The following is a 24,890-nucleotide window of genomic DNA, read 5'->3' as shown; positions in this document are numbered from 1 at the left end:
ATGGAGAAATGGAAAGTAAGTCTCTTAACAGAGACTCTCATCATCCCTAATATGTGCAGTCTTAAAAATTGAAAGTTTATCATCTTATTCTACTGGGCATGAGCAAGAGATAAGAAAAATCCCTCACAGCCTAAGGTTCTTAACACATGAGAAGATTAAAACTTCATGTAAGTCCACAGTCAAGATTTAATTTGGGCTTTTAAGAGTTCTAAATCTAAGATGTTAAGACTAAAAGTTAGAGATCCCTGTTCTTACCAATAGGTGCCAAATCCTTAAAGGTGGCACAATGTGTAGGACCCTACATGCTGTTACAGGTTCCCTTTAAAGCTGATACTTGACCCTGAACAAAACAAGATTATCCAAAGGATAAACAGACAAAATGATACTGTTGCCTTTAAACTTGGCAGGAACCCAGAGGGAAATAAATTCCTGGAGCCCCCCAGGCAGAGGGGTAATGCCTTGTTACCTGTCAGCTGAGCCTTTGATGAGCCTCCGACAGGTTTCCATTTGGACATCCAGGCCCCTTTTCATGCTGCACATTTCCATATATTCATGAAGGTGGCGATTCATGTCGCTCTTGGCTGTGGCTAATTCCAGCTGCAAAAGGAAGGAAAAATTATCAGCCTAAAGTTGAGTGGTAGCTCTTCCCAGTTTCAGTCCATTTTCCATACTGGTGGAGATGCTACAGCTCCCAGAGCCAGGCCAAAACAAACCCATAATATACATTTAATCTCACTGTTCCTTACTGCCAATGTATTCCTCAGCTCATGAAGTGCAATTGGGGCTCCACACTGGTTTTTAAACAGCCCTACAGTTTTTTTCTGTTGCTTGGCATCTTGTTTGTCATGCAGTAATTAATGAAAGCATATTGTAGGCAGGGCAAGGATTCTGAGAAGCTACAGCTTGCAACCTGTGAAACATTTTCCAGGTTGAGGGTGGATATACAAGACAAAGAGGGGAAAAAGAATAACAGTGTGTTTTATTCCCTTTGTTCTGAAGGTTCTGTCTCTACCAGCCTCAGATTTATGCTCAGTGCTAAAGTATGGAGCAATAATGGTATAAAGAAAATCCCCAGGGGATGTCAGAGGGAAATGCCTTTGCATTCTTAGATATATAGGCATTCTTCTTTCCCTCTGGGATACACCAGAGCAGAACACCGGGCATGTTTGCATCCATTAGGAACAATTTCTATTGTCATGATCCCCTTCCTTACCTCTATCTGCCCTATTGTTTCTTGGTATTCCTTGTCTCTTGTTTTAAAGAAAGACTCTGTTTCATGGATCAGGTTTCCCAGGTTTTCTTCCTGCAGGGGGGAAAGGAGGACACAAAGAATCAGCAAGGAACAACAAAAAATTCAGGACTGAAGATTTTATTTAACCTCACCTAGACACGTAGATTTTTTTAAAGACATTTTCACACAGAGAAGGAATATTCTGCTTCTTCAAACTGGAATACTGGGAAACACATTTTTGTGCCACAACCACGGCTTTGGACACACAAAGATAAAGTCTGATCAAGGCTCCAGCAATTAAACCCATATACCTAGTGCATTCCAAAGCACCAAACCCAAGGATTTTCCTCAGCTTTTCACGGTCTGATCACACCTGGACAGACTGTAGCTGCTCTCCAGCCATGAAACTAAATTTTTCCTTGCATTGACCACATCGCTACTTACAGCTTTGCACTGGAATTCTCATTTTCCAAGGACATATTATTACTCTCCAGCACCTCACAGGTATGCTCAGCACGCACTGCTTCCCATCGAAATTCCTCCCTGCACTGCTGGACGAAGCCAGTTCACTCCTGGGGAAATACTACACCCAGGACCAAATGCTGTCCTAAAGGAAACCTCCTGCTCCTGGATCATCACTGCTCTGCACTGACAGTACAGTCTGTACTACAAAACACAGACCTGGTTTGTGCTGTCACAAAGAGAACAATTAATGTCATTTTTCTCTGTATTCCACAAAAAAATTATCATCAATTTAATGCAACTGCACTGATGGGTGTTAATTATGTTTCCATCCTCTGGCCACATTTGTGACAGATTTATTGGGATCGTTTCTGGTACCAACACCAGGCTATCCAGCCTGGAGTTACAAGAATCATTGCACTGATCCTTTTATATTCAGAAGAGCTTTAAGGAGGAAGGTCATAAAAGAAGGTGGTGAGGGCAGCATGTAAGAACTTGAAAGGAATAAAGCCCATGGAAGGAAGATTCAGGCATGTAAAGCACATGTTAAAGACCAGGCACAGCCGGAGCAGTCTTTATTCTGAATTTCCATCTACAAGCCAAATCTACCCTTTCCTTGTATAATTTTCATTTAGAAGGATTTAAGCTTCTTAAAATCTTTAGAGTTTCCGCACATAAGGCTGGGCTTGGCCCCATCCCTGTGATAGCTCAGACAGCACAGGGCTCTATGCAAATCAGCCTGTCACTAATTCCAGCACAGGCTCCACATTATCACTGCCACTCTCCCCACTTTCTGCAGCCCCAGCACTTCCCCTAATCTCTGCAGTCTCCGAGTGTACAGCTGGTCACAAACGGGAGATGTAACATTAACACACCCCGGCAGGCACCACCAGACAATATTCCTGAGACTGCTGCCTCAGCACCTCCACACTCCAGTGCTGATGGAAGGCTGCAGGATTATTTCTCACCTCCCACCGCTGTGCTACTCAGTAATGAAATACCAGCTTCCCATTCCAGCCTTCCCTGGCCATTTCCATCCCTCTTTAGGCTTGTTTAAAAAGGAGGCAGCACATACGGCCATTAGCTGGCTTTCTGTGGGATCTTAAGGATTAAAAGCAAGCTGTTCATTATCCAGCAGATTCCTACTGACTGGGAAGAGGGAAGCACGAGACTCACAGGCTCAGAAGACCCGTGGGGCTTTATGCAGTCCTGCAACCACAGCTCCTTTGTTTGGGGTGGGAAATACATCCTTTAACATCTTCCTCAGACCACACTCAGGTTGTTTTGCTCCCCACAAGGCCACTGTGCAATCCCATCCCCTGTTACACATTATTTTAAAAATTAAAGTGTGAATGACAATGTACAAAGTGAGATGCTGTGTGGAAGATCATTGAATCCCAGACTGGTTTGGGTTGGATGGGACCTTAAAGCCCATCCCATCCCACCCCCTGCCATGGGCAGGGACACCTCCCACTGGCCCAGGTTGCTCCAAACCCCGTCCAAGCTGGCCTTGGACACTTCCAGGGCTGGGGCAGCCACAGCTTCTCTGGGCAACCTGTGCCAGGGCCTGCCCACCCCCACAGGCAGGAATTCCTTCCCAATATCCCATCTAAACCTCCTCTCTGTCAGTACTGAGCTTTAGAGAATGGACTGCTCAGGGTGACAGATTCCCTGATCTCCTGCAACAGCCACACACTGGGATCTTTTGGCACTCACTTTGACAATACCTTCACATACTCAGTTTGAAGGGGCCAAAGAAATGAAGTTTGGCAAATAAACTGATTGCACAGACTGAAAAATCAACCATGGAGAGAAAGCACTGAGGATTTTAAAACAAAGCAAGTTTATGTGGCAAACAGGTCACCAGTGAAATATCCACAGGCTCAAACGGCTGAAGCAGCAGCTGAGGGATAGTTTCTGCAGAGAATATTTGGAGAAAATAACAGGAACTCACCTCTCCTTGGAGGTCGATTGAAGGATTGCAGTTGGTGAAGTCCTCCCAGAGCAGCAGTGTTTCCTCATTCTCCTCCCATGTTAAACTATCACAGTCATCATCAAAATCAAACGTCTCCCGCCTGTGAGAACAGACCCAGCGTTAATGAAAGCACTTCAGCCCCACTCCCTCAGTCCTTTAATTAATTGTCTAGAAAAATGGGCCATGAGAGCTGAATGAAGGGGACAATGCAGCAGCTGAAAATCCTCACAGCTTTTACAAACAGGCTTTGCCACTGTCCAAGTCCCTCTTTCCTGGGCTCTTTGCCACCCAAAGCAGAATAAAAGATCCTTTTTGGCGCTGCTGCTCCGAGCACACAGCCCTGGCTCTGACCTCCAGATGGAGCTACACAGTAGTTTCCCCTGTTTGCAAAACCACAAAAATGCTTGAAACTATTCTTTTTATGCATGGGAAAACGAGCCCAAACACAGCACGAGGAATTTTACAAGGACCAGGCACCAGAAGACTGTGATTTCACAAGGGAGTTCAGCCAACGTTTTCCCTGCAGCACTTAAAAATGTGTTTTTCTAAAGCAAAACATCACTTTCAAAGGCAAAATATCATTTTCAAAAGTAAAACATCATTTTCAAAAGTAACAACTATGAAAAAAATGAACTTTAAAGTGATGTGCAGGTGAGCATAAACACTCCTTGTTCATTTGAACAATGAAAATACAACTACAGCCACTTCAGACTGAGAGCAAACAGTGGCAAGAGTGACCTTTCACACTGCTGTTTCCTCAAAACCCTTTAGTTGTGCAATAAAGGAAAGTTTCAGAAGGGCTGGAACAGCAGCAAAGCACAACACCAGTAGCTGCTTCTCATCCTGGCTCAGAAGCCCCAACGAGAAGCTGAAACTGCTCCTGACCCAGCCTGCTGGCCTCAGATTGATGCATTTTTAGTACTTTAGCTCACTTCCTTCCACACAGATAACATCTCAGGCAGGCAGGAGAGCCCATACTGTCCTTAGGAGGCTGCAGAGCTTGGCAAGAGACAGGCAAACATTTGTCTACAGTCAGCATGACAGGAAAAAAATCATTTAAAAAACCCCAGCAAACTTGGACGCTCATGATTGTGCCTTTTGCACTCAACTTCCTCAAATGAGTTTCTTTTTGCCAGATCTGTCCTGGTCAGAGAGCACAGAGGCTCCCAGGCTGACTTCAGACACACACACTGCTCAAAACCCACTGCAGTTTGACTCTTTTACTACCAGACACTTAGAGATTAAGTTCATTACACAGGAAATGCAAGTTGCATTGTTTCTGTTACTGATATAAACTCCTCATTTATTTCTAAACTATTATTTTCTACTTCACAGAGACCCCAAGCCCAGACTCCTCAGCAACGTACATCCCCAATACCCAGCCCAAGTTAAATATATCCACAAGATTCCTGTAGTACTCTGTGCCATATAGGACCAGGAGATAAGAATTTCATGAGCAGCACTGGTATCACATGACAGGGTTAGCAACAAAATTAAAAACTAAATGCATGACCAACCCAGGTACATTTTAGCTTCTTGCTTTTCTAAAAAGTCCACTCACTACCTACTGTCACACTGAATTTAGCAGTGGAGAAGTTAAAAATCTGTTTTTATTGCACTGACTATTACTGAGGAACTAAAGACGTAAAATGAGTCCTAACAAGGGAAATTATCTACAACTTTTGCAAAAAATGTGCCCTCCTACACAGCGAATAGGGGCAGAAAAGAGGAGACACTCCCTCTGAAAACAGAACTCTTGGCAATGTCTGACAACAGAAGAGGAGCTGATGCTTCTTGGACCACTCCTTGTGCACTCCTACACATGAAATACATTGTGTGGGAAAGCACTGGGAGTTCTCTGCACTCACTGCAAAAGTTGGCAGAAGAGACCCACATTCAAATGCTGGGGAAATCAGACCTATGGTGCCTCCTGGGGCTTTTCTCTGCCAAAAGAAAACAGCAGAGACCCCCAGAAGTCTCACCAGGCTGTGGCCACCTCCATCCTACCCAGAATGGGAGAGGAGAACACAAGGCACATCAACAACCACCTTCCTGAACTGCTCTGTGCAGCACCAACATACAGAGAATCCCTTCTTGGCTGCTAAAAGCTTCCAAACACTGCAGTTTGGGGCCAAGCTTTAAACAAAAGAAACTCCAACTCTTCTAGTTTAGAGCAACAGACTTTGCAGCACAGCTGACACCATCCACATTCCTGAAATCTATGAAGTGTTGTACACTGCTAGAACTGATCTTCCAGACAGATCCACCACTCCTACTTGCCTACAGCTCAACTGAAAAATCATCCAAAATACTGGAGAAATTGCCAAATAGCAGCAAGTTTCTTTCCGAACCTTTAGAAATCCAATATTCAGCCAAACACACAGAATAAACTTCTGGGTTTTACTCTTTTTTTGTTTCATGTTTCTTCTTTTGCTGCTGTTTTAGCAACATGTAGTAGCAAAACTAGTTGCCTGTATTTTTTATATTCTCTGCAGTTCCCCCTATTTAAGGGAGGAACAAAAATCAGGTAATTTTATTTGAACTTCCAGAAAAGCTCCAGGCCTGTGCCATGGTGCCAGCTCATCAGGTGTTCTGGGGCCAAGCCTGCATTTGAGAAGGGGTTTTGCCCTGGGTACTCACAGCTGGTTAAACATCCTCTTCATTTCATCTGTGATGTTGAGGGAGCAGCTGACCTCATCGTCAGAGAACCGCCCGTTGTCCCCGTCCTGCTCTGACAGGTCGTCGTCCGACGGGAGCTTGCGCTCCTTCTTCTTGGAAGCCACCTGAGTTGGAGAGAGGAGCAGTGACTACAAGGTTCAGCTGAGGAGGGTGTGGGAAATACAGGCGTGGAAGTAAAGGAGAGGCGTTAGGATTGAGTGGATACAACTGTCCACCAGTTCCCAGGCAGGTCAGGGATCAGGAATTGCATCTGCCACGAGAGGTGAACACAGAGCACAGGGAAGCAGTTCAGAACAGAGCAAAGCAAGCTGCAGGCTGCCAGGGCTCTACAGATGTTCATCTGCTCATCTGGGATCTACCAGAGGACATGCAGAGGTTGGAATGATACAGGAATGAGCAAAAGCTGGCAGCAGTGCCCAGGCAGAGAGCAGTGACAGAATTCTCCCTCTCCTGCCACCACCACAGGCTGTTGCCTCCAGTGTTGAACCACCAGGAAGGGACAGACAGGAAACCTTTCTAGAGAGCCTTTAGTTCAAGTTCATCCCCACCCCATCAGCAGAAGCAGGCTGAGAATCTTCAGGCTGACAGAAGAAGGGTTGGATCAGTCAGGAAAATGCCTGGACAGCCCCAGAGAAATGAGGTTCAGAGAACTCAAGGGACACCCCTGCAAGGGGCACAGAGGATCTGAGGCTGTGAACACAGAGGACATTCACAGCTCGTGCCACAGAGTCACAAACACACACTCCACTGCCAACCTACTGCAGTTTTTCCTCTAATAGGCATTTAAACCATCCCTTATTGGCCTTGTTCTCCAGAGTATTGTCCTCCTGATCATTTTAACCCCTGCATGGCTGACCAAAAGTGTGTCCTGCAGGTACCTTGAAGCAGAAAGACTCAGCAACTCCACTCAGAGACAAGAAGGAACCACAATGCAGTGGCTCAACGTGCCATAAAAAAACTTGTCTTCAATAAGATTTGAGTCTTTTGGAGTACATAAGGAAAAAACCATCAAACGTTCAGGCAGCTTCATTAGTAGAGACCACAAGGACCTTTTACAGTGGGTTTGGACAGCATTTGGCACATTGTGGCATCGCTATACAGAGAAAAGCATCAGATTTATTGAAAGACTGAACAAGACACTTTGAGATGGAAGTAGAAGGAAGGTGGATTAATCACAACTGAAATTGCAGTTGGGATGGAAAACCAACTGCACTGGGAGTTTGCTCCAGGCAGAGCTGTCACAGCTTTTGGAGCAAATTAAATTACTTTCCTTCTAGCACCAAGGAGCCCCAGTAGCTCAAGGAAAGCAACTGGAGCTTCTGTCTCACAGAGCAGCCAGAGAAATGTTATTTCTGGCCACGGAGCTCGAGCCAGAAATAAGAACATTCAGATGACAGTTCTACAAGCTTCAAATCTCTCACTTGTGAAGGGAACAAATGTGAGGGAGTAATTTATACAAGCCTAGACCCTGTAAGGCTGCTTTTTTTTCTTGCCCTGCATTCATTGCAGACTAACATCAGACTTATGTCTTAAAGGTCATCCTGAGACTTCTTTATACTCTCTCCATTTTGTGCTCTTAGTGCTACAGCAGGAGAGCTACACTGCCAGACCCAGAGAGGAAAATATGTCTGTAGAGAAAAATTTCAAGAAAGGCAAATGACCTGGACCACACTCCTCAACACTGGCTCCCTCTTGCCCTACCCTGTGGAAAATTCATGGCCTAATCACCTGGAATATCTTGGAAACGTCTTCCGAGTTGCGCTGCTGTGCGACATCGCACAGCTTGGCCGTGATATCGATTCGGCGGCAGATGTCCATGTCCACCTTCATGGCCTTTTCTTGGATCTTTGTGTCCAGGTCTGTCATGGGCTGCAGGAAGGACAGCAGTGATTATCCTCTATTATTATACAGTTCAGGAAAGAAGAGATACCCCTCAGTATCTCTCTAACCCCAGGCCAACCTCATGGACTGACAGCTGACAACGAACATTCATGCCTGATTCTAATTCCTCACAGGGATTTGCCACAAAAAACCCCTATGCCCACCCCAAAAAAACTGCTAATGAGGCAACAGGGAACTTTTATGGGTCAATAACAGGTTGTAACAATGGAACAGGTTGCCCAGAGAAGCTGTGGCTGCCCCTGGATCCCTGGAAGTGTCCAAGGCCAGCTTGGACGGGGCTTGGCGCAACCCGGGCTGGTGGAAGGTGTCCCTGCCCATGGCAGGGGGTGGACATGATGGTCTTGCAGGTCCCTCCAACCCAAACCATTCTGTGATTCTATAAATAACACTTTAAAAATGGAGAAAACCCCTGTGTAGCACGTGCAGAAGAGAATGAAATCTAAAGCCTGGTGAGGATGCAAAGCTTCCCCTCTTTCAAACAGAAAAGTTGTGCTGCACAGAGAAGTTGCTCTTAAATCACATTCAGGGTGAAGCAACTTCACACATACCACGGAGTCATCAAATCAAGGCTGGATCTGAAGAGATCCATGAGAGCCTGTGACACGGAAAACACTCCTTCCTCTCTGGCATGACCCTGCCCTCCAGCCTGGCAAAAGTTTAATATTGCCCCACTTCACTCTGGGTAGTTACAAACACAATTTATAAGAGATACTCACACTCAGACAGTACATCTGGCTCCTTAGGAAGAAACATTCAAAAACCCCACAAAACAAATTTTCCAGCCTAGTTGAGACTTACTCTGTTAGAAAGTCTCACTTCAGTGGCCAGGCAAAGCTTCCACTTGGACCAGAAAAGCAGGAAAAACTCTTTAAATACCAAATCCCCTTTCTAAGGGGAAAGCTTTGGGGGTTTTGTTGGTTTGGTTTGGTTTTTTCCTCCTTTTTTAATTAAATTATTACTCAGTCTTCTCCAGCCCCTGTCAACCACCTTTAGAATTAGAGATTTTTGTTTTCCAGAACACACTGAGGAAAAGAAATCTCTAAACACTGACACACTCAAAACAATCTTATCTACTGAACAGGTACCAGTGATTTATCCATAGGAAAGCAGGAGCCACGTGCCAACGTTTTGCATTTCTCTGCTCTAAATATTTACCCAGTGAGATTCAAAGCAAGCATTCACAGTGCTTTCCCTGGGCTTTTTTTCTTCCCTTAAGAGTTTGAAAAGCCCAAAGGAGGATGTTTGCCTTCACCATCACCCTTTTTGTACACACGGAACAACGTTTGTTCCTCGGTGCAAAAAGTCCTCCCAGGGATGGAACCCCGACCAATTTCTTGCTTTCACACCCTCCAGCCAAGCACAGCCATCCTCGATTAAACACCAAAAGAAGAGCCAGCTAATTGCTGGATTTCACATAAACACATCCAGTGGCCCAGGGAGAATGTATTTGACACTGGGAGCAGGTTCTGCAGGTTTATATAAAGGCAGGAGAAGGCAGTTAGATGCAAAATTACAGAATAAAAAAGCATAATAGGATTTATTCGTTAGACAACTGGCACCAGCACTACTATAGACTTCCAGAGAAAGGTACCTTAATGTTCACCTGTTTCTCTCTGCATGAGTACATGCTTTCACCAGGCCTAAATGTCAGAAAATTATTCAGTCACAGCCTAAAAGACCCTCTGGCTTTGAATGGAGGTCAATATCTAAGGAGACGTGAGGAAATTCCTCTGAAAACCAGTCTTTTTTCTTTTCCTTAAACCATTAGCTTGAAGCAGCACAAAGCCAATGCCTGACCCAGGGATATTGGATTCTTCTCTTCAGAGCTTTCATTAAAGGAGATTAAACCCACATTCCTCCCTGGGAGGGTGGTTTGGCCCTGGCACAGGTCTCCCAGAGAAACTGTGGCTGCCCCATCCCTGGTAGTGTCCAAGGCCAGGTTGGACGGGGCTTGGAGCAACCTGGGCCAGTGGAAGGTGTCCCTGCCCATGGAAGGGGGTGGGATGGGCTGGGCTTTGAGGTCCCATCCAACCCAAACCATGATTCTATACAGTGTATTCCTTAAGGAACAGGATTTTCTTGGATAACAGACCCAAACCCCCATGTCAGCAGCACATGGAGCTGCACAGTGTTGACCCCTTTGTCCTGACCTGGGAGTTCTCCAACACTTTTCTCCAGGGCTGCAGCTCTGAATACTGGCACTGTGGAGAACGGGAAGGGAGGGAAGAGTCTGGGTTATGGGCTAAGCAGCAAGTTAATGCATCTCTACGCAGACCAGACAGGAAGCAAGGGAGGGAGATCTGTCTGATGCATTAGATCAGAGGCAGCATCACACTAATTACACAGCAGCACTCACTAATCACCTTTCCATGAATGAAGCCATTGGCATGACACACACACTCACAAAGGCAGTGGAGGGGCCACTCAGTACTTACATCACTCATCAGACCCTTAAAGACCACAAGTTCTGCTTTCAGTCTCTCAATCTTCTCATTCAACTCCTCCTGGAGAGCTTCTGCTTCCTGTGCCTCCTGCAAGAGAAAGCACAGAGAGGTGAGAGCCCAACTCAACTTACTGTGTCCAAAACACAACACTAAGAAAAACTCAGCTCCCCTGAAAATTCTTCATAGAAAATTAGACTTGATGGACCAGCTGGAATAACCCAAACCCAATACACCTGGATTAGAGGTCCAACACTATAATCAGGAATAAAAAAAGAGGGGGATGAGCCATGAAACAGCCTATACTAATGACATAATTATAACCAAGCACTTTTTAAAAGAGGCAGGTATCAATTCAGAAAAGTAAGAAGTGAGTGGCAATTGGGAAAAGGGAATAAGGAAGACCTGGCTGCAGCAAAGACTTAAGGTGAAAGCTCCTCACTTATCCTGAGCAGGCTGATAAGGCACATCACCACCCCCTCCATCCACTTTGTCACCAACTTCAGCACCTTCCTGCTCCAGCTTCCCAACTTTATCACTGTCATCTAGAGTAGCACACCCAGCTACTCTGGCTAGAAGTCAGATTTTTAGTTAAAACACAAATTTAAATGATGACCAGCATGATAAAACGTGCAGAAAAACTTTTCAGTACAAACTGTTCAAACCTTACCTCTCGCAAGGTTTCTACCATAGATTCCAGACTCATCCTTCTTGTCAGTTCCTCTTCCCACCTAAAAGACAAGATTTGCAGGCAAAGTGTTAATTATACAGAAAAGTATTTTCCCCCTCAAAATCACAAGTCTGAGAGCTGTAGATGACAGTTCTTTGAAATGTAGAGCAGATGGTCTCCCCTACTTGTTCCCCCTCAAACAAGGAACTCTGAGTCTGTGAGAGAATAAAAGCTAATTCCACTTCCACTGGGATCAGCATTCCTCCTGATCTCCTACACAATATGGAATCATGGAATGGTTTGGGTTGGAAGGAACCTTGAAGCCCATCCCATTCCACCCCCCTGCCATGGGCAGAGACACCTCCCACTATCCCAGGTTGCTCCAAGCCCCGTCCAACCTGGCCTTGGACGCTTCCAGGGATGGGGCAGCCACAGCTTCTCTGGGCACCCTGTGCCAGGGCCTCCCCATCCTCACAGGGAAGGATTTCTTCCTCATCTGTAACCTAAATCTTCCCTCTTTTAGTTTCAGTTTTAGTTGCAAATAAGGCGGGAAATTTTCAGTGCACAAAGAATCAGTTCAAGGGAAGTTATGTGAATTAGTAATCTTACTATTTACCAGTTTGTGCCATCCATTCACACATTCATTTGCCTTCTGTATTAAGATCCTCAATAATCTCCATGCTCCAGTCACTTCCCAGCACTACATTGGCAAGGAGAGCACTCAGACAAGTTCCCTGAGGGCAGGGGACACACACTGCTGCTGCAGCAGGGCTGCAGTGGAAGAAAGGCAATCAGAGCTATAAACTGTTTAATTAAACCTCACACTACAAACATCACCATGTTTGAGTTCGTTACTGGGGCTCTGAGCAACTTGGTCTGTGGAAGGTGTCCCTGCCCACGGCAGGGGGGTGGAACAAGATGATTTTAAGGTCTCTTCCAACCCAAACCATTCTAAGATTCTACAATAATTGGATTAAGTGTTAAAAATAAAAGAACAGTTCCTTTTCAAGCACTGAAACCCTCTAAAGAGCAAAAACCAAACAACACGAATTCAAAAGCTGAGAGTCTTGAAAACGTGACAATACACATTTATACACATGGATGTGGTTGAGTTTGGGAGGGAGAGAGAAAGCAAAATGTTTGCCCTCTTTCTGAATGGGCAGTAGTGCCACACCAGACTTGCCTGGTCTAACAACAGGAATTACACACCTGGAAAAGAAACTTTGTGTACCACATGATTAAAAACAACCCTGTGAACAGACTCTCCAAGTGCCACCACAAAAATTTCGGTTGCCACTTCAACACTTTTTAGAGTTTAACTGAAAACAGCAAACTGGGAGGCCAGAAATCCATTAAATCAAAGCATTCTGGAAAATACAGGGTTAAATGTGCCAAAATGCATGGATCCATCCTGTTTTCCACAGCAGCCTGGCAGTGGCTGGACTGAAGGCTGTCCAGTGGAGGCTGATTTGATGTACACACCATTCCTGTGCTACTGGGTACAGCTCTGCCTCCATAGTTTTAATCCCACCTGGAATGGAAGGCAGGGTGAAGTTCTGGGCAGGGAAGGATGTGGGCAGGCTGGTGCTGGTGCAGTTTGTCTCCAGGAGCCAGAGGCACTTGAACAGGTCACATCTCCCTGGAGCTTCAAGCTGGCACTGCAGCTCCATTCACTCTTCCCTGCCATTGTGGGGCAGGAATATCCCACTCAACAACATGTGTAAGTTGGATTTATGCAGCAAGATTTGTTGTGCATCTTTTTACCAGCATTGATTTGTTGCCAACAAGAGTAAAATATTTATGCTGAAATTTGCATTTGTCATCAAATGTTTGAGCTCGGATCTCCATACCCCCTTTGTTTTTTTGACTACTAATTACATGTATATTCCTATAAAAATAGTAACTTTGCTTTTCAGATTTTTATATCGAAGGTAAGAAGGTGAAATTAATTAAAGCAGGCAATTATACTGTCAATCTATAAGATTCTAAGGTCTCCTTCTGTTACAGGAGAATCATTCCCCCTGTTCCTGCTGCCAGTTAGGGATGGGAGTCAAGCAGACACTGCAAAAATGGATATGCTGCTTCTCAAGGTTTGAACTGTTGCAATGAGGGAGCCTGGCTGCATCCAGGTTATCCTGCTGTATTACTGCATCCTCACCCTGGTCATTCTGCAGAGGGATGTATTTTTGGAAAACATCATCTGCATATTTTTCCTGACTATGCCAAAAGTCAGGAAAAAGGATTAGCATTCCTCCCCAGTTCAGCCACTCCAGGCAGCTGCCAAGATTACACAGCTCCAAGTCTGCTCAGACTAACCTTCCCCATCCTGCAGAAATTCCAGGAGTTCCATTGCTTTGCTTTGTGCCAGTTAAAGTGCATTTTGCAGAGCAGGGATTTACAGCCCTAATCCCCCTCTGTCAAACTCAAAACAGCGTCTTCAAGAAAAGGGGGAAAGGATGGCACCTTCTATACACCCTCCCACAGGTCCTGTGTTTCGCTTATTATAGGGACAATAAAACAATCAGACGATTTTTAACCAGAAAGTTCCTGCCTAAGAGAAGGAAATTTTCACTGGATTGATAAAAGGGGTCCTGCTAACCATTAATATCATATTCTTAACCCTAGAGCACATTCCTTCCACCCACCACCAAGCTGATTAACTTCATTTAACAGCTAAAAATGCCAATCTTACTTTCTCCTCAGACTTAAACCTCGGGAGACTATTTGTAGGGAGGAGAGGAAGGAGACTGGGCAGGAAGGCAGAGGATGACAATGGAGCAGAGGATTAATTCTCCATTTAAACTTCCAAGGAAGTGAGACAATAGGAAGATTGCTCATTCCTGTGATCATCCTGTATTTGCTGGAACACACCAGACTTTAAAGGGACCTTGGCAGCTGTGCTGCTGCACATTCCAAAAATCCAGCAGTATGGAGAGGATGTTAATTATGGCTGTGATGTCTTTATTATTCAACACACTAAATTATTCTCCCAGTCATTTATATCAGTCAACACTTTTCTCTTCAGTTACCATCTAAAAGCAGAAGACACTATTCCACAATTCTTAATCCCAGCAAGCTGTGGATGCCCTCAGCTCTTTGGCAAACACGTGGGGCAGCCGAAAATGTCCAGGAAAGGGACCTGCAGCTCCTGGTGCTCCCTTCATCCCAAGGAATAGGGAAGCACCACCTGAATAATCACCTCAGCAGCAGCCAGGTAACTCCAGAGCTGGATAACGCCAGGAAAAAGGGGCATGATCAGGGACTGATCCCTGCTCTCTGTGGCAGCACCCAGGGAATGGCTGGAGCTGTGCCAGGAAGGGTCAGGTTGGACCTCAGGACAAGGTTCTTCCCCCAGAGGGTGGTTGGCACTAAACAGGCTCCCCAGGGCAGTGGGCACAGCCCCAAGGCTGCCAGAGCTCCAGAAGGGTTTGGACAACACTCTCAGGGACATGGAGGGATTGTTGGGGTGTCTGTGCAGGGCCAGGAGTTGGGCTGGATGATCCTTGTGGGTCCCTTCCAGCTCAGGATATTCCATGACTCTGTGGTTGTCTGATGAGGACTGTAATACCCAAGAGGGAAATGGCTGGAAAACCAGCAGTCTTCCCATGCTTGCAGCAGGATATTAATTCCCAGCTGCTCCAGCTGCTCCCAAATACATTTATTTCTTGGCTCAGATGCAGCAATTGCAATGATTTCCAGCTGCATCCAAAAATGTTTTTTCTAACTCAGAAACGTTGCCAACCAAACCTACCGGACTTTAGGGTTTCTTATTATCTTTTCAGTTATTTCTTCTTTAAAAAAGTTCAGTATTATGAATTTCAAATGTAACCAGGCTTTTATTCCTTCTTTACCACCTCCTAAGGATGTTTGAGCTCCAACCACCCCCAAATAAAGGGCTAGTCCGAATTTTTGGAGCCTTTTTGCCAGATGTGACACATCACATTCCGGTGGCATTCCGTCATCCCTTCAAAACCAGCTCCTGCTGCAGTCCTGTCTTACAGAATGTCGGCTCCCTTTAACGGGAAGGATATTGGGCAAACAAAACACTCGAGTAGTCAGCCAGGATTAACACTGCTTAGAGAGTGCTCTCCTAAAGCTGAGTCACACCACAAACCTCTGAAATGGGAAGAGTAGCAACCAGCTCACCGATCCCAACATCCTCTGTAGCTCCCAGGAAAGAGATGGAGACATCTCAGGATAAGTCCCTTCAAAGCTTCTCTAAGTGTTCAAGCCTTAATGCCCATGAAGTTAAACTGAGCAGTTTGTGTTGACACAACAAGCTTCAGAACACTTTCTCACTCTGTGAACACCAAACACAACCATTTTCCATTCCAATGTTCCATTTTCCTTTCTCCCCTCCCAGAACCAATGCCAGTTCAACAATAGTGACCAGAGAAGGGCATCACCCACTGCAGCAGATTGGTAAAACCCCTTTGGAACAGAAAGTTTTAGAGGAGTTTTCCTTGCCAAAAAATGTTCAGTAATTGTCTTTTAAATGATTTTCAGATGTCTGGTTTGATTCAAACAACAAACAACATGCTCACAGAACACACCAGGTATAAACACACTGGTTTAAGAATGATTTTGCTCAAGGCAGAAAGGCACAAGCAGAGCAGTTACCTGATCGTATCAACTGCATTATTCTCTCATTTAAAATATCCCTCAAGGAATGAAATATTCATCAGGTAATACTTAATGACAAAATATTTATTCCATAAGCAAAACTCTTTAGGAAGACAAGTCCCTTCTTCCTGGTGGTTTTATGGAGAGTCATGGAGAGGAGAAAACTTCCAAAGGGAACAAGAGGATATTTTTATAGTGGTCTAAGAATCTCCCCTGCCACTTTCTCATGTGCTGACTGAAGCTTTTCACTCATTTATTGGAGCGTCTTCCCACCAGTTTATGGAGAGAGGAGCAGCAGCAGACAGGAAAGCACTCCAGAGCTGTTAGGTGTAAGTCCACAACAGGAAACTAAAGTGTTAGTTCGAGCAATTAACTATAAAAGGCTCACAAAAACATGACCAAGTCATGATACCCAAACCCGCAAACCCATGGAACCCCCACTCTGCTCCAGGAACAGCAGCATTGGTTTCTCTTGCACACTAAGACAACATCAACCCACCCGTGGCAGGAGCTGCTCCCAGCCCTGCTCACATCAGACACAAAGCACCCACCATGTGTTCTCGGATGGGTCACACCTCAGGGAGATGGAGGCAAATGGCAGGGCCAAGTAATGACACGTCCCTGCTGCCTGGGAGGGTTTGTCATGGGTTACAGACCCGGCTTGGTGCTCCTGCCTGTTCTTCACCACTCTGGGCTCCTTCTGACGCCCATCTGTTGTTTACAGGAGCCCCAAGGCAGCGCTAGCACGAGATTTAAAACCCAACCCGCCCCAGCCCAACGATTTAATCGCCGCGTTACTCACAGTCATTACACACAGTTTACTCACACCTCCCCTGTGGGGCTGTAGGAACATGCCCACTAATCCCCTTTCCAACACCCAGATAATAACTATCAATATTACAGTTTATAACTCTGGTTATTACCCACTGATTTCACTGGAACTGACTTCACGGCCAATCAGATGTACAGACTCAGATTCCCACACAAAAAGGATCCACAGTTTAATCCCAGAATCAGCCAGAACAGGGCATGGCATGGGGAGAGACACACTGTGGTAGTTTGGGATGGGAAAGAATCCCAGTCAAGACTTTTTGGGTAGATTTAGAGAAACCCTCATGACACCAGACTTGTGCTGCAGCACTGGTCTCTATTTAATGATTTGCACTGGTGTTTGTTAATTGAGAGGAGAGCCCACATCTGCCATCTCCTAAACCATTCCTGAGACTGGAAGGCAGTTCAGGATTGTAAATACCAACAGCTGCCTGCCTGCTTCCATTAGCTGAGAGAGCTGGACCACACAAGATGGATTTCGTTAAAAAAGAACCTCAGTGAAGCCTTCTTTACTTTCACAGAATTCCAGAATGGTTTGGGTTGGAAGGAACCTTCAAGACCATCATGTCCACCCCTCTGCCACGGGCAGGGACACCCTCCACCAGCCCAGGTTGCTCCAAGCCCCATCCAACCTGGCCTTGGACACTTCCAGGGATGGGGAGTCCATAACCTCCTGGTTTTTTGTTAAACAAAACAACCAAAAAAACCCCCAAAACAAATGAACAATTCACTGTTCTCTCTGATTTTAGAATCCTTTCTTAAGAGATCATTTTCCTTACAGTCGTAGTTTTGCACTAAATTAGACATAAAGTTGCATTAACCAACTGGCTCCTTCCAAATGCCACCTCTTGTTTAAATGAGCATTTTTAAGACGCTGTAAAATACAGGGATTCTTCCAGATTATCCCAAGCACTGATCATTTTGATCCTGCCTTTTTATTGAAGCAAATTAAATGTTAGTTGATGGGCTCCATGTAAAAGGTATTAATTAATGGGAAGGCCTGATTCCATTAGAGCCTGGCTGGGACACAGCAGGTGCAGCACTCGAGTGAAGAGGTGTTTCTGCCTGTTGCAACATCCTCCCACAGAACCTCTTTGCTAGAAGTCATTCCAGCATCAAATTTCCCAAACAACAGGGCAATGGGGGTTTATCCCCGGACTTCCAGCAATGGTCTAGATGAGACACAAAATCACTGCAGAGCAGAACTGGCACCTTTGGCACTGTTGGGTGTTCCATTATAAAGGAGAAGTTAATATTCAAGTCTTATTCTAGACTGGTGCTCTACTTCAAGCAGTCAAAGAGACCTTTGAACAGCAACTCCTTGTGAAGAAAATTGCTAAAAGGACTTACTCTACAGAAAAATATTGCCTAATTATGCCTCCTGATTACACCCAACAAGAAAGATGCTCCAGCCTGTTACTAGAACCACAATAAAAATCATCTCCAGGTTCCTTTGCGTCTCCTTGCTGACCACATGAGGTGTTTAAACAGGAGCCTAATGACACCAGAGGTCAACAACATCAAGTAAAAGCAGCAGCCAAGCCTGCATTCCTTCAGAGAGAAAATTATGGGGCTTTTAATACAGCAGGAGAATCCACAGGGAATTGTGCAACACTCCCAGCAACATTAAACACACTGGAAGCTACAGAGCTAGAGTCACCACTCCTGGGTGACTTATTCCTGCAAACACACTGCCCTGAAAGGGCAGTTTGAAGGCTGAGGTGTCCTTTGATACTTGGATAAGCTCTGTATCGCTCTTTTTGTGCTTGTGCCCAGCCCCCAACACAGAAATCCATTCACAAAGACACAAGATACTCATTCAAAACAGGTCTAACACAGCAGGTAGGGCTGCTCTGGGGTGTTCTCAGTGTATTTTATATAACACAGAAAGCACCTACAACACCTCCTGTCCTTGCAAAGGAAAAGTGCTGACTATGAGTTTGAGTTATTTTTAATCTCACAGCCAAGTGAAAGAAAATCTAATCACCAGCCTAGTTTCTAAGCCGTTCTGCCGGAGAATCCAGATCTTCTGCCAGTAGGAAAGTTACTTTCACTGACAGAAAAGTTTTGCACAGCTTCCTCTCTGGTGCTCACACTTTGCTTTCCTAATCCCAGTTCATATTCTCTTGGAGAGAAAGATCAGGCCAAAGACAACAGAACTCAAACCTGCCTATCACTGATGTGCCTCATCTGCAGCTACAAAAGACTTCAAATACTGTTTAACAGGTCAAACCCATCAGAAGTGTTCAAAGCCACAACTCCTACCCATGGAAGCCAGGAGGACCTTCCTGAAGAGAACCTGGGCAGCTACAGGAATTGTTTTTAGTGTTTCATGGAAACTCATGGCATCTGTACATTTGTGCCTGGCTCATCTGCTACTCCTGGTCATCTCAGGAGCAGGGAAAGGAGAACTGCTGAGGAGGAACAAAAGGAACAAAACCACAAAAGGCCTCTGTCTGTGCAACCTTTATTTATAAAGTATCCACACTCTAGAAGGGGAGTATAATTAAAATTAACATTTTATCACTAGTGTCCTCCGTACCTCCCACCATTGTGCCATCACAGGAACACAAGGTTTTCCTGCAGAGAAATGATTTGGGGTTAGTCATAAACTGTTCTGGCTGATAAGATACCACCAATTGTGAGCTGGTGGAGAAAGGCTTGGGATGTAATTCAGGATATGATAATGGATACAGAAGGTAAACTAAACTTTGCTTTCTGTATCTTCTCCCCAATATCCCAGCACCAAAACCACAAGAAACAAGAGATCAAGCTGGATTTCATGGAATTAGATTTCATAGAATCCCAGACTGGTTTGGATGAGAAGGGACCTTAAAGATGATCCAGCTCCACCCTGCCCATGGCAGGGACACCTTCCACTATCCCAGGTTGCTCCAAGCCCCATCCAACCTGGCCTTGGACACTTCCAGGGATCCAGGGGCAGCCACAGCTTCTCTGGGCAACCCGTGCCAGGGCCTCCCCACCCTCCCAGGGAAGGATTCCTTCCATGTGCTTTCCCCCTCCCCAGCAGGCAGAGCTAAAACTGGGTTTATTTCTCTGCACCAGCAACTTCAATTCATTTTTCACTCCTGTCAAACTCCTCCTGACAGCGTTTACAACCCTTGACAAAATATACAGCTCTTAAGCATGAACAAACAACTGCAGTGGGGATCTACTGCAGCTCTTGACAGCTGAAATGCAGTTCTGGGGGAGGCAGAGCAGCCCCCAGGGCAGGGGAGAGGGGTTTGTTTGGTAACACGAGCAGAGGCACTGCCTGCCTCCCACTGCCAGAGGAAGCTGCCAGCTTCCCGGGAACTGCAGCATTCCCAGAACCCGCCCTCACAAAAGAGCCTTGTGAGAAACAGCAGCTTGGGCAAAGGAAGGTTTACAAGGTTGGCCTGGGTGTTTGTTTTGGGAGGGGAGAACATGGATAAATCAGTCTACAATTAGAAAAATATCAATAACTCAAGACTAGGCAAAACCATCAATAGAGAGGGGGAAAATATGCAACACAGAGAAGAATCTGTCAAAAGCCAACAACCTCTGCGAGGTTCTCCACTGCAAAAGGAAAACATTATGATGAACTTTAAACTTCCAATTTCTGAGACAGCCCCTAGGTTTTTTTAAGACAGCCTTGGAGCCATCAGGAACACATCAGAGACGTGCGCTGCAAAAGAACTGAATTAGCTAAAATATCAACTTCTAGCAAGCTGTTCTTTGTCATTAAGACAGGCACTACTACTCCCTGTGCCCCCAGGATACTCAGTTCCTACAATTAGTCTGAATTCAGGCAACTGCAGGGAAGTGGGACCTTCCAGTGTCTCCAGGATATCTGCAATGACATTTTATTCTGAAAGGAGATGGCAAACAGACACTTTGCTTGACAAGTCAGCTGTGACTGCAGGAATATGCCCACACCTGGCACAATAAATACCATTTGGTCTGACTAACATTTGTACCCAAACACCCGTTTGACACAGATCATGACACTTTTGGCATGATCAGAATCACAGCACTGCATGTCGGGCTTCTCTTTAGCTCAACTGTGCAGAATTAAGTCATCTTTGTAAATATTACTGTAGCCTTGGAGGCTACTACTTCAGCCTTCCTGGGAAAATGCTCAAATTCCCAGTTCTTCTCCTCTTGTATCAATTAAATCCAAGGCATTTCCCCCATTTTGTAGATATATCCACTTATTTTTCCTTTCCCTCTCTACACATACTTCTATTAATAATGAAAAGGAAATTTAAAGTGGACACATCCTGATTTCACAATATTGGAGGATGGCCTCATACTTCCCAGGGTTTTTCCTGTGCTGCTGTTCTCATTTACCTCTGAGAGGTCTCAGGGTGAATGTTGGGCCAGCGACCCATGGACTGGCAAAATTAGAAAACGAAGAGGGAACGGAGAATCACAGAACAATTTGGGTTGGAAGGGACCTTAAAGACCTTCTCATTCCAACCCCCGCCATAGAAGCAGGGGGAAGTTCCACCAGAACTCCAGGAACTAGTAAAATTGGGAAGGAATCCCATTTTTCTAAAGCTCAGACCAGCAGTCTCTGTGCCACACTCTCATTTTTAGCTCACAGACAAGTCCTTGCTGTCTGACCAAACTGTTTTCCACAGAACAGTAGCTCCACACTCATTTTTCCACATTAACACATCAACCCTTTATCTCCTTTACCACTAAGGGATACGCAGAGCTCTCCTCCAGGCCTGCACGAGAAAACTGAGGGCACAGCTCAGGGAACAGCCCCAAAGAACATCCCATTCCTGTAAAACTGTTGTCACAAGTGCAGATAAAGTAATTACTCTGCCTCATTTGGAAACAGGTAATCTGAAAAGCACAGGATTACATTGCTGGGAGTGCTGCTGGCTACGAGTTAATTATCGAATACTGAATTCCCATGTAAGGGAATCGCTAGCAAACATGAGGACTACAAACCTCCTGCATCAACGACAGCCCAGCATGTATAGACATCTATTTACATTTCTTTTGCAGCTCTGCCTATGGAAAAGCTGCAATTTTATGGTATTTAATACATTGTGCGTTCAGGTGTTTTGCCCTAACACTCTGGCACAGGCAAATATATGAAACTGCTGGGAAATTCAGCTGAATAAACTCACTAATGACCACTCTCTTTGAAGAAAATATTACCAAAATGCAGCAACAGATGCTATAGAATCAATAAGGCTGGAAAAGATCTCTAAGATCATCGACCTATAAAACTTAAGGTGAAGGACTGTGAGCCTAAAGAAAAGGACTGATTTAAGTCAATATTTTTTTTAAGCTTCCCAGAAAATCCAAAAACCAGCCTGAGAAACAGCTTTATGTTTATCTTCCCACCTGTGGAATGGAGGGGGGTTAAATTTCATTATAGACATATTCAGCATCTCTGAACAAATGAGAAGCAGAAGTCGGATATCTTGAAGTATTCTTTTTTTGCAATAGCAGGGCAGGAAGCAGAAGCCCATCCAGTGCTTTTAAATCTCATTTCACTTGCACAGGCTATTCATCATCTCCAATTTTTTTGGTCCAAGTGCTAACGTGAGAAACTTGTAGGATTGTTGTTTTCCTGCACTGGAAAGGTCAAAACAAGCTTCAGAGCCCCTGAGCAGACAAAGGGGAGGCTGGGCTGGGGAACACAGAGTGTCATTATCCCAGTGTCCCAGTAAAGCCATGTGATTCCTTTGGACAGCTCATCTCCAGCATCCACATCATTACTGGAATAAATACAGGCTGTGGTGGCACAGAACGGAGCGAGGAGAAGCATCTCCTGCAAATTGGAAGTTGGTTTGTTTATAAGGGAGTTCCCAACAAAACTCCAGCACAGCAATGAAACTGCACAATGGAAAGGGATTATTATAACTGAGTCACAGAGCAATCCCAGCAAAATCCAGCCATTGTTTAGGGAAACTTCAGAATTGCCTCATGCTCTTCGTTTAATCAAATGTATTTCAATGGCAGGAGATAGGAGCCAGCATGCCTGGCCCAGAAACTGAAGCTTAAAAGAAAAAAAGTAGAATAAAAAAAGTAAATAAATTTTTAAAAATTAAATAAAACCAGCAAAAAACTCAATCTTATTCCAGCCTTCGATACAGTTTTAATAGTTTGCTAAGATGCCAGACTAAGAACATGAGGACTTTAGGAAAAATCCACATTAGGCAGTGTTAAGCAAACATTTGCAATAAATAAAAGCTCTTTGCAGCTCTCCATCAAATATGACTTTCAACTCCCATTTTCCGAGCTAAAAATTTAACTGGCCTCGATACACTGTGATTTCCAAAGCAGGGGGTCCCATCCTGCTTATCCTCTCCCAGCACACTCCCTTCAAACTCTTAGTCCTTCACCTCCATTTCAGCACATTCATTTTAGAGCAATATAAAATAGCCATTAATAAATCAAACAGGTCAGTGAAGGTATTACCAGCACCCAGGACTACACCAGAATCTGGCAGGACTTGTTTCTGAGGCCAAGAACCCCAAGAACTTCATCACTTCGAGATAAAATCCAGCACAAGAGACTTGAGCTGATTTGCAAGGTTTTCCCTCAAGTTTTTAAGCAACACAAGAAGAATCCATATTTTTCCACAAACAATAAAATTTCCCCTCTTCCCTCACTTTTCCTTTTTTTTTTTTTTTACCTTGAACTCTCAGTTCTTTTTTCTGTTTTACTTTGTTGGGGTTTGTTTGTTTGTTTGTTTGTTTTTTTAATCATCCCCAGAACACAGGAGAGACTTCCAGAGCTGATAAAAACATCAGTATGGAGGAGGGTTCTTGTGCAAGAGGAAAAAGAATAAGAGAAAGAAAGCACACAATAAACCAGATTGGAAATCTACTTATAATCAAGAATACCTGTAGTACAAAGGAGTACAAATGTAGTTCTGGCCTTGCAGCCACTTAAAAAACATGATATAAAAGTGTGCCCTAATGTTCACCATCACTGTTTTAAAAATCCATTTGTATTTTTAGGGTGAACTACATTTCACTTGTAATCTCGCACCTCCTGCTGCCGAGGCCTCTCAGCACCAGGCAGACACTTGGCCAAAATTCTGGCAGCTGAGGAGACAAGTAGTTCCAGGAGAGATTTAAAGCCATAATAAGATCTAAGGCTAAGCTGTCGGAAAGTCCAGGCAAACTTCTGTGGCATGTTTTTTCTTTCTCTTTCCTATAAACACCTAATGAAAGCTCTCATGAATGTCCTGGTAGAGGCTGCCAAGTTAAAATAGTGCATTATCTCAGCTTGTGACTCCATGGAATATTCTTACATCACAGCTCTAAGGAATCATCCACCAGGCTTGTAACTACAGGAAAGTTTTCCCATGTAGGGTGAGGATTATTTCTTTTTACAACTGCCTTGTGACTTTAGGGCAGTGTGTTACGAAAAGGGAGCCCTGGGTGTTGTGAGTGCTCCACTAGGGCTCTCCTGCTCTCCAGATGGAGCAAGGATTCTCTGGAACTGAAATGTAAACTCACATTGAGTCTGTGGGTCCAAGGGAAGTTTCCCCAGAGGATCCCCAGGTAGGACCCTTGTGAGGAGAGGTTTGCACAGTGAGCTCTGGGTGAATCAGGCTCTGCCTGATTCCCACAGCTGAAAAAAAATCCAGTTCCACTGATGGCCTTCCTGAAGGATCGCTTTCAGGTATACACCTGAAATGGCACATGCTGCATTTGAGCTCCCTGGTGACCTTAAAAGAAAAGGAAATACATCATTGGCACAGCACAAAATAACCCAAGACAGCACCATTTCCAACAGTTACTGTCACCCACCAACACATGTACCCCACCTCCTGTCCAAGAGATACTCCCATCTTCTCTCGTTTCAGTAATGAGGTAAATCACCCATTTCAGGGACACACTGATCCATTCTGTAAATAAATACTGAACTGTGTAATTAAGCGCAGACTTGCGAAGCTTAGCTGTTAGAATGGAACCTGCACCAAGTTCAAAACACTGGTATTTAACATCCTCTCTCATAAAAAGCCTTTATTTACTCACTGATTTCATGAGTAAATGCTTTCTGTATATAGCCCTTCCTTCTCAGCTGTGCTGTAACCACTGCTGTTATCACCTCAGT

General features: G+C 44.8%; 1 protein-coding gene across 1 annotated transcript in view; it reads right to left on the bottom strand.

Annotated features, from left to right (window-relative positions):
* Positions 1 to 24,890, bottom strand: part of IFFO2 (intermediate filament family orphan 2) — a 43,276-nt gene that overhangs the window by 6,232 nt on the left and 12,154 nt on the right. The window contains exons 2-8 of the mRNA XM_032709164.1: positions 11,361 to 11,421; positions 10,685 to 10,780; positions 8,076 to 8,216; positions 6,309 to 6,451; positions 3,648 to 3,768; positions 1,214 to 1,303; positions 467 to 597 (exon numbers count right to left, since the gene is read on the bottom strand). Coding sequence (XP_032565055.1) covers positions 467 to 597; positions 1,214 to 1,303; positions 3,648 to 3,768; positions 6,309 to 6,451; positions 8,076 to 8,216; positions 10,685 to 10,780; positions 11,361 to 11,421 — 783 coding nt within the window. The remainder of the gene's footprint in view (positions 1 to 466; positions 598 to 1,213; positions 1,304 to 3,647; positions 3,769 to 6,308; positions 6,452 to 8,075; positions 8,217 to 10,684; positions 10,781 to 11,360; positions 11,422 to 24,890) is intronic.

Source organism: Chiroxiphia lanceolata, chromosome 22 (assembly GCF_009829145.1).
Source record: "Chiroxiphia lanceolata isolate bChiLan1 chromosome 22, bChiLan1.pri, whole genome shotgun sequence".
Classification (NCBI taxonomy): Eukaryota; Metazoa; Chordata; class Aves; order Passeriformes; family Pipridae; genus Chiroxiphia; species Chiroxiphia lanceolata.
The sequence above is the reverse complement of the archived record's forward strand: the minus strand, read 5'-3'. Positions and strand labels throughout refer to the sequence as shown.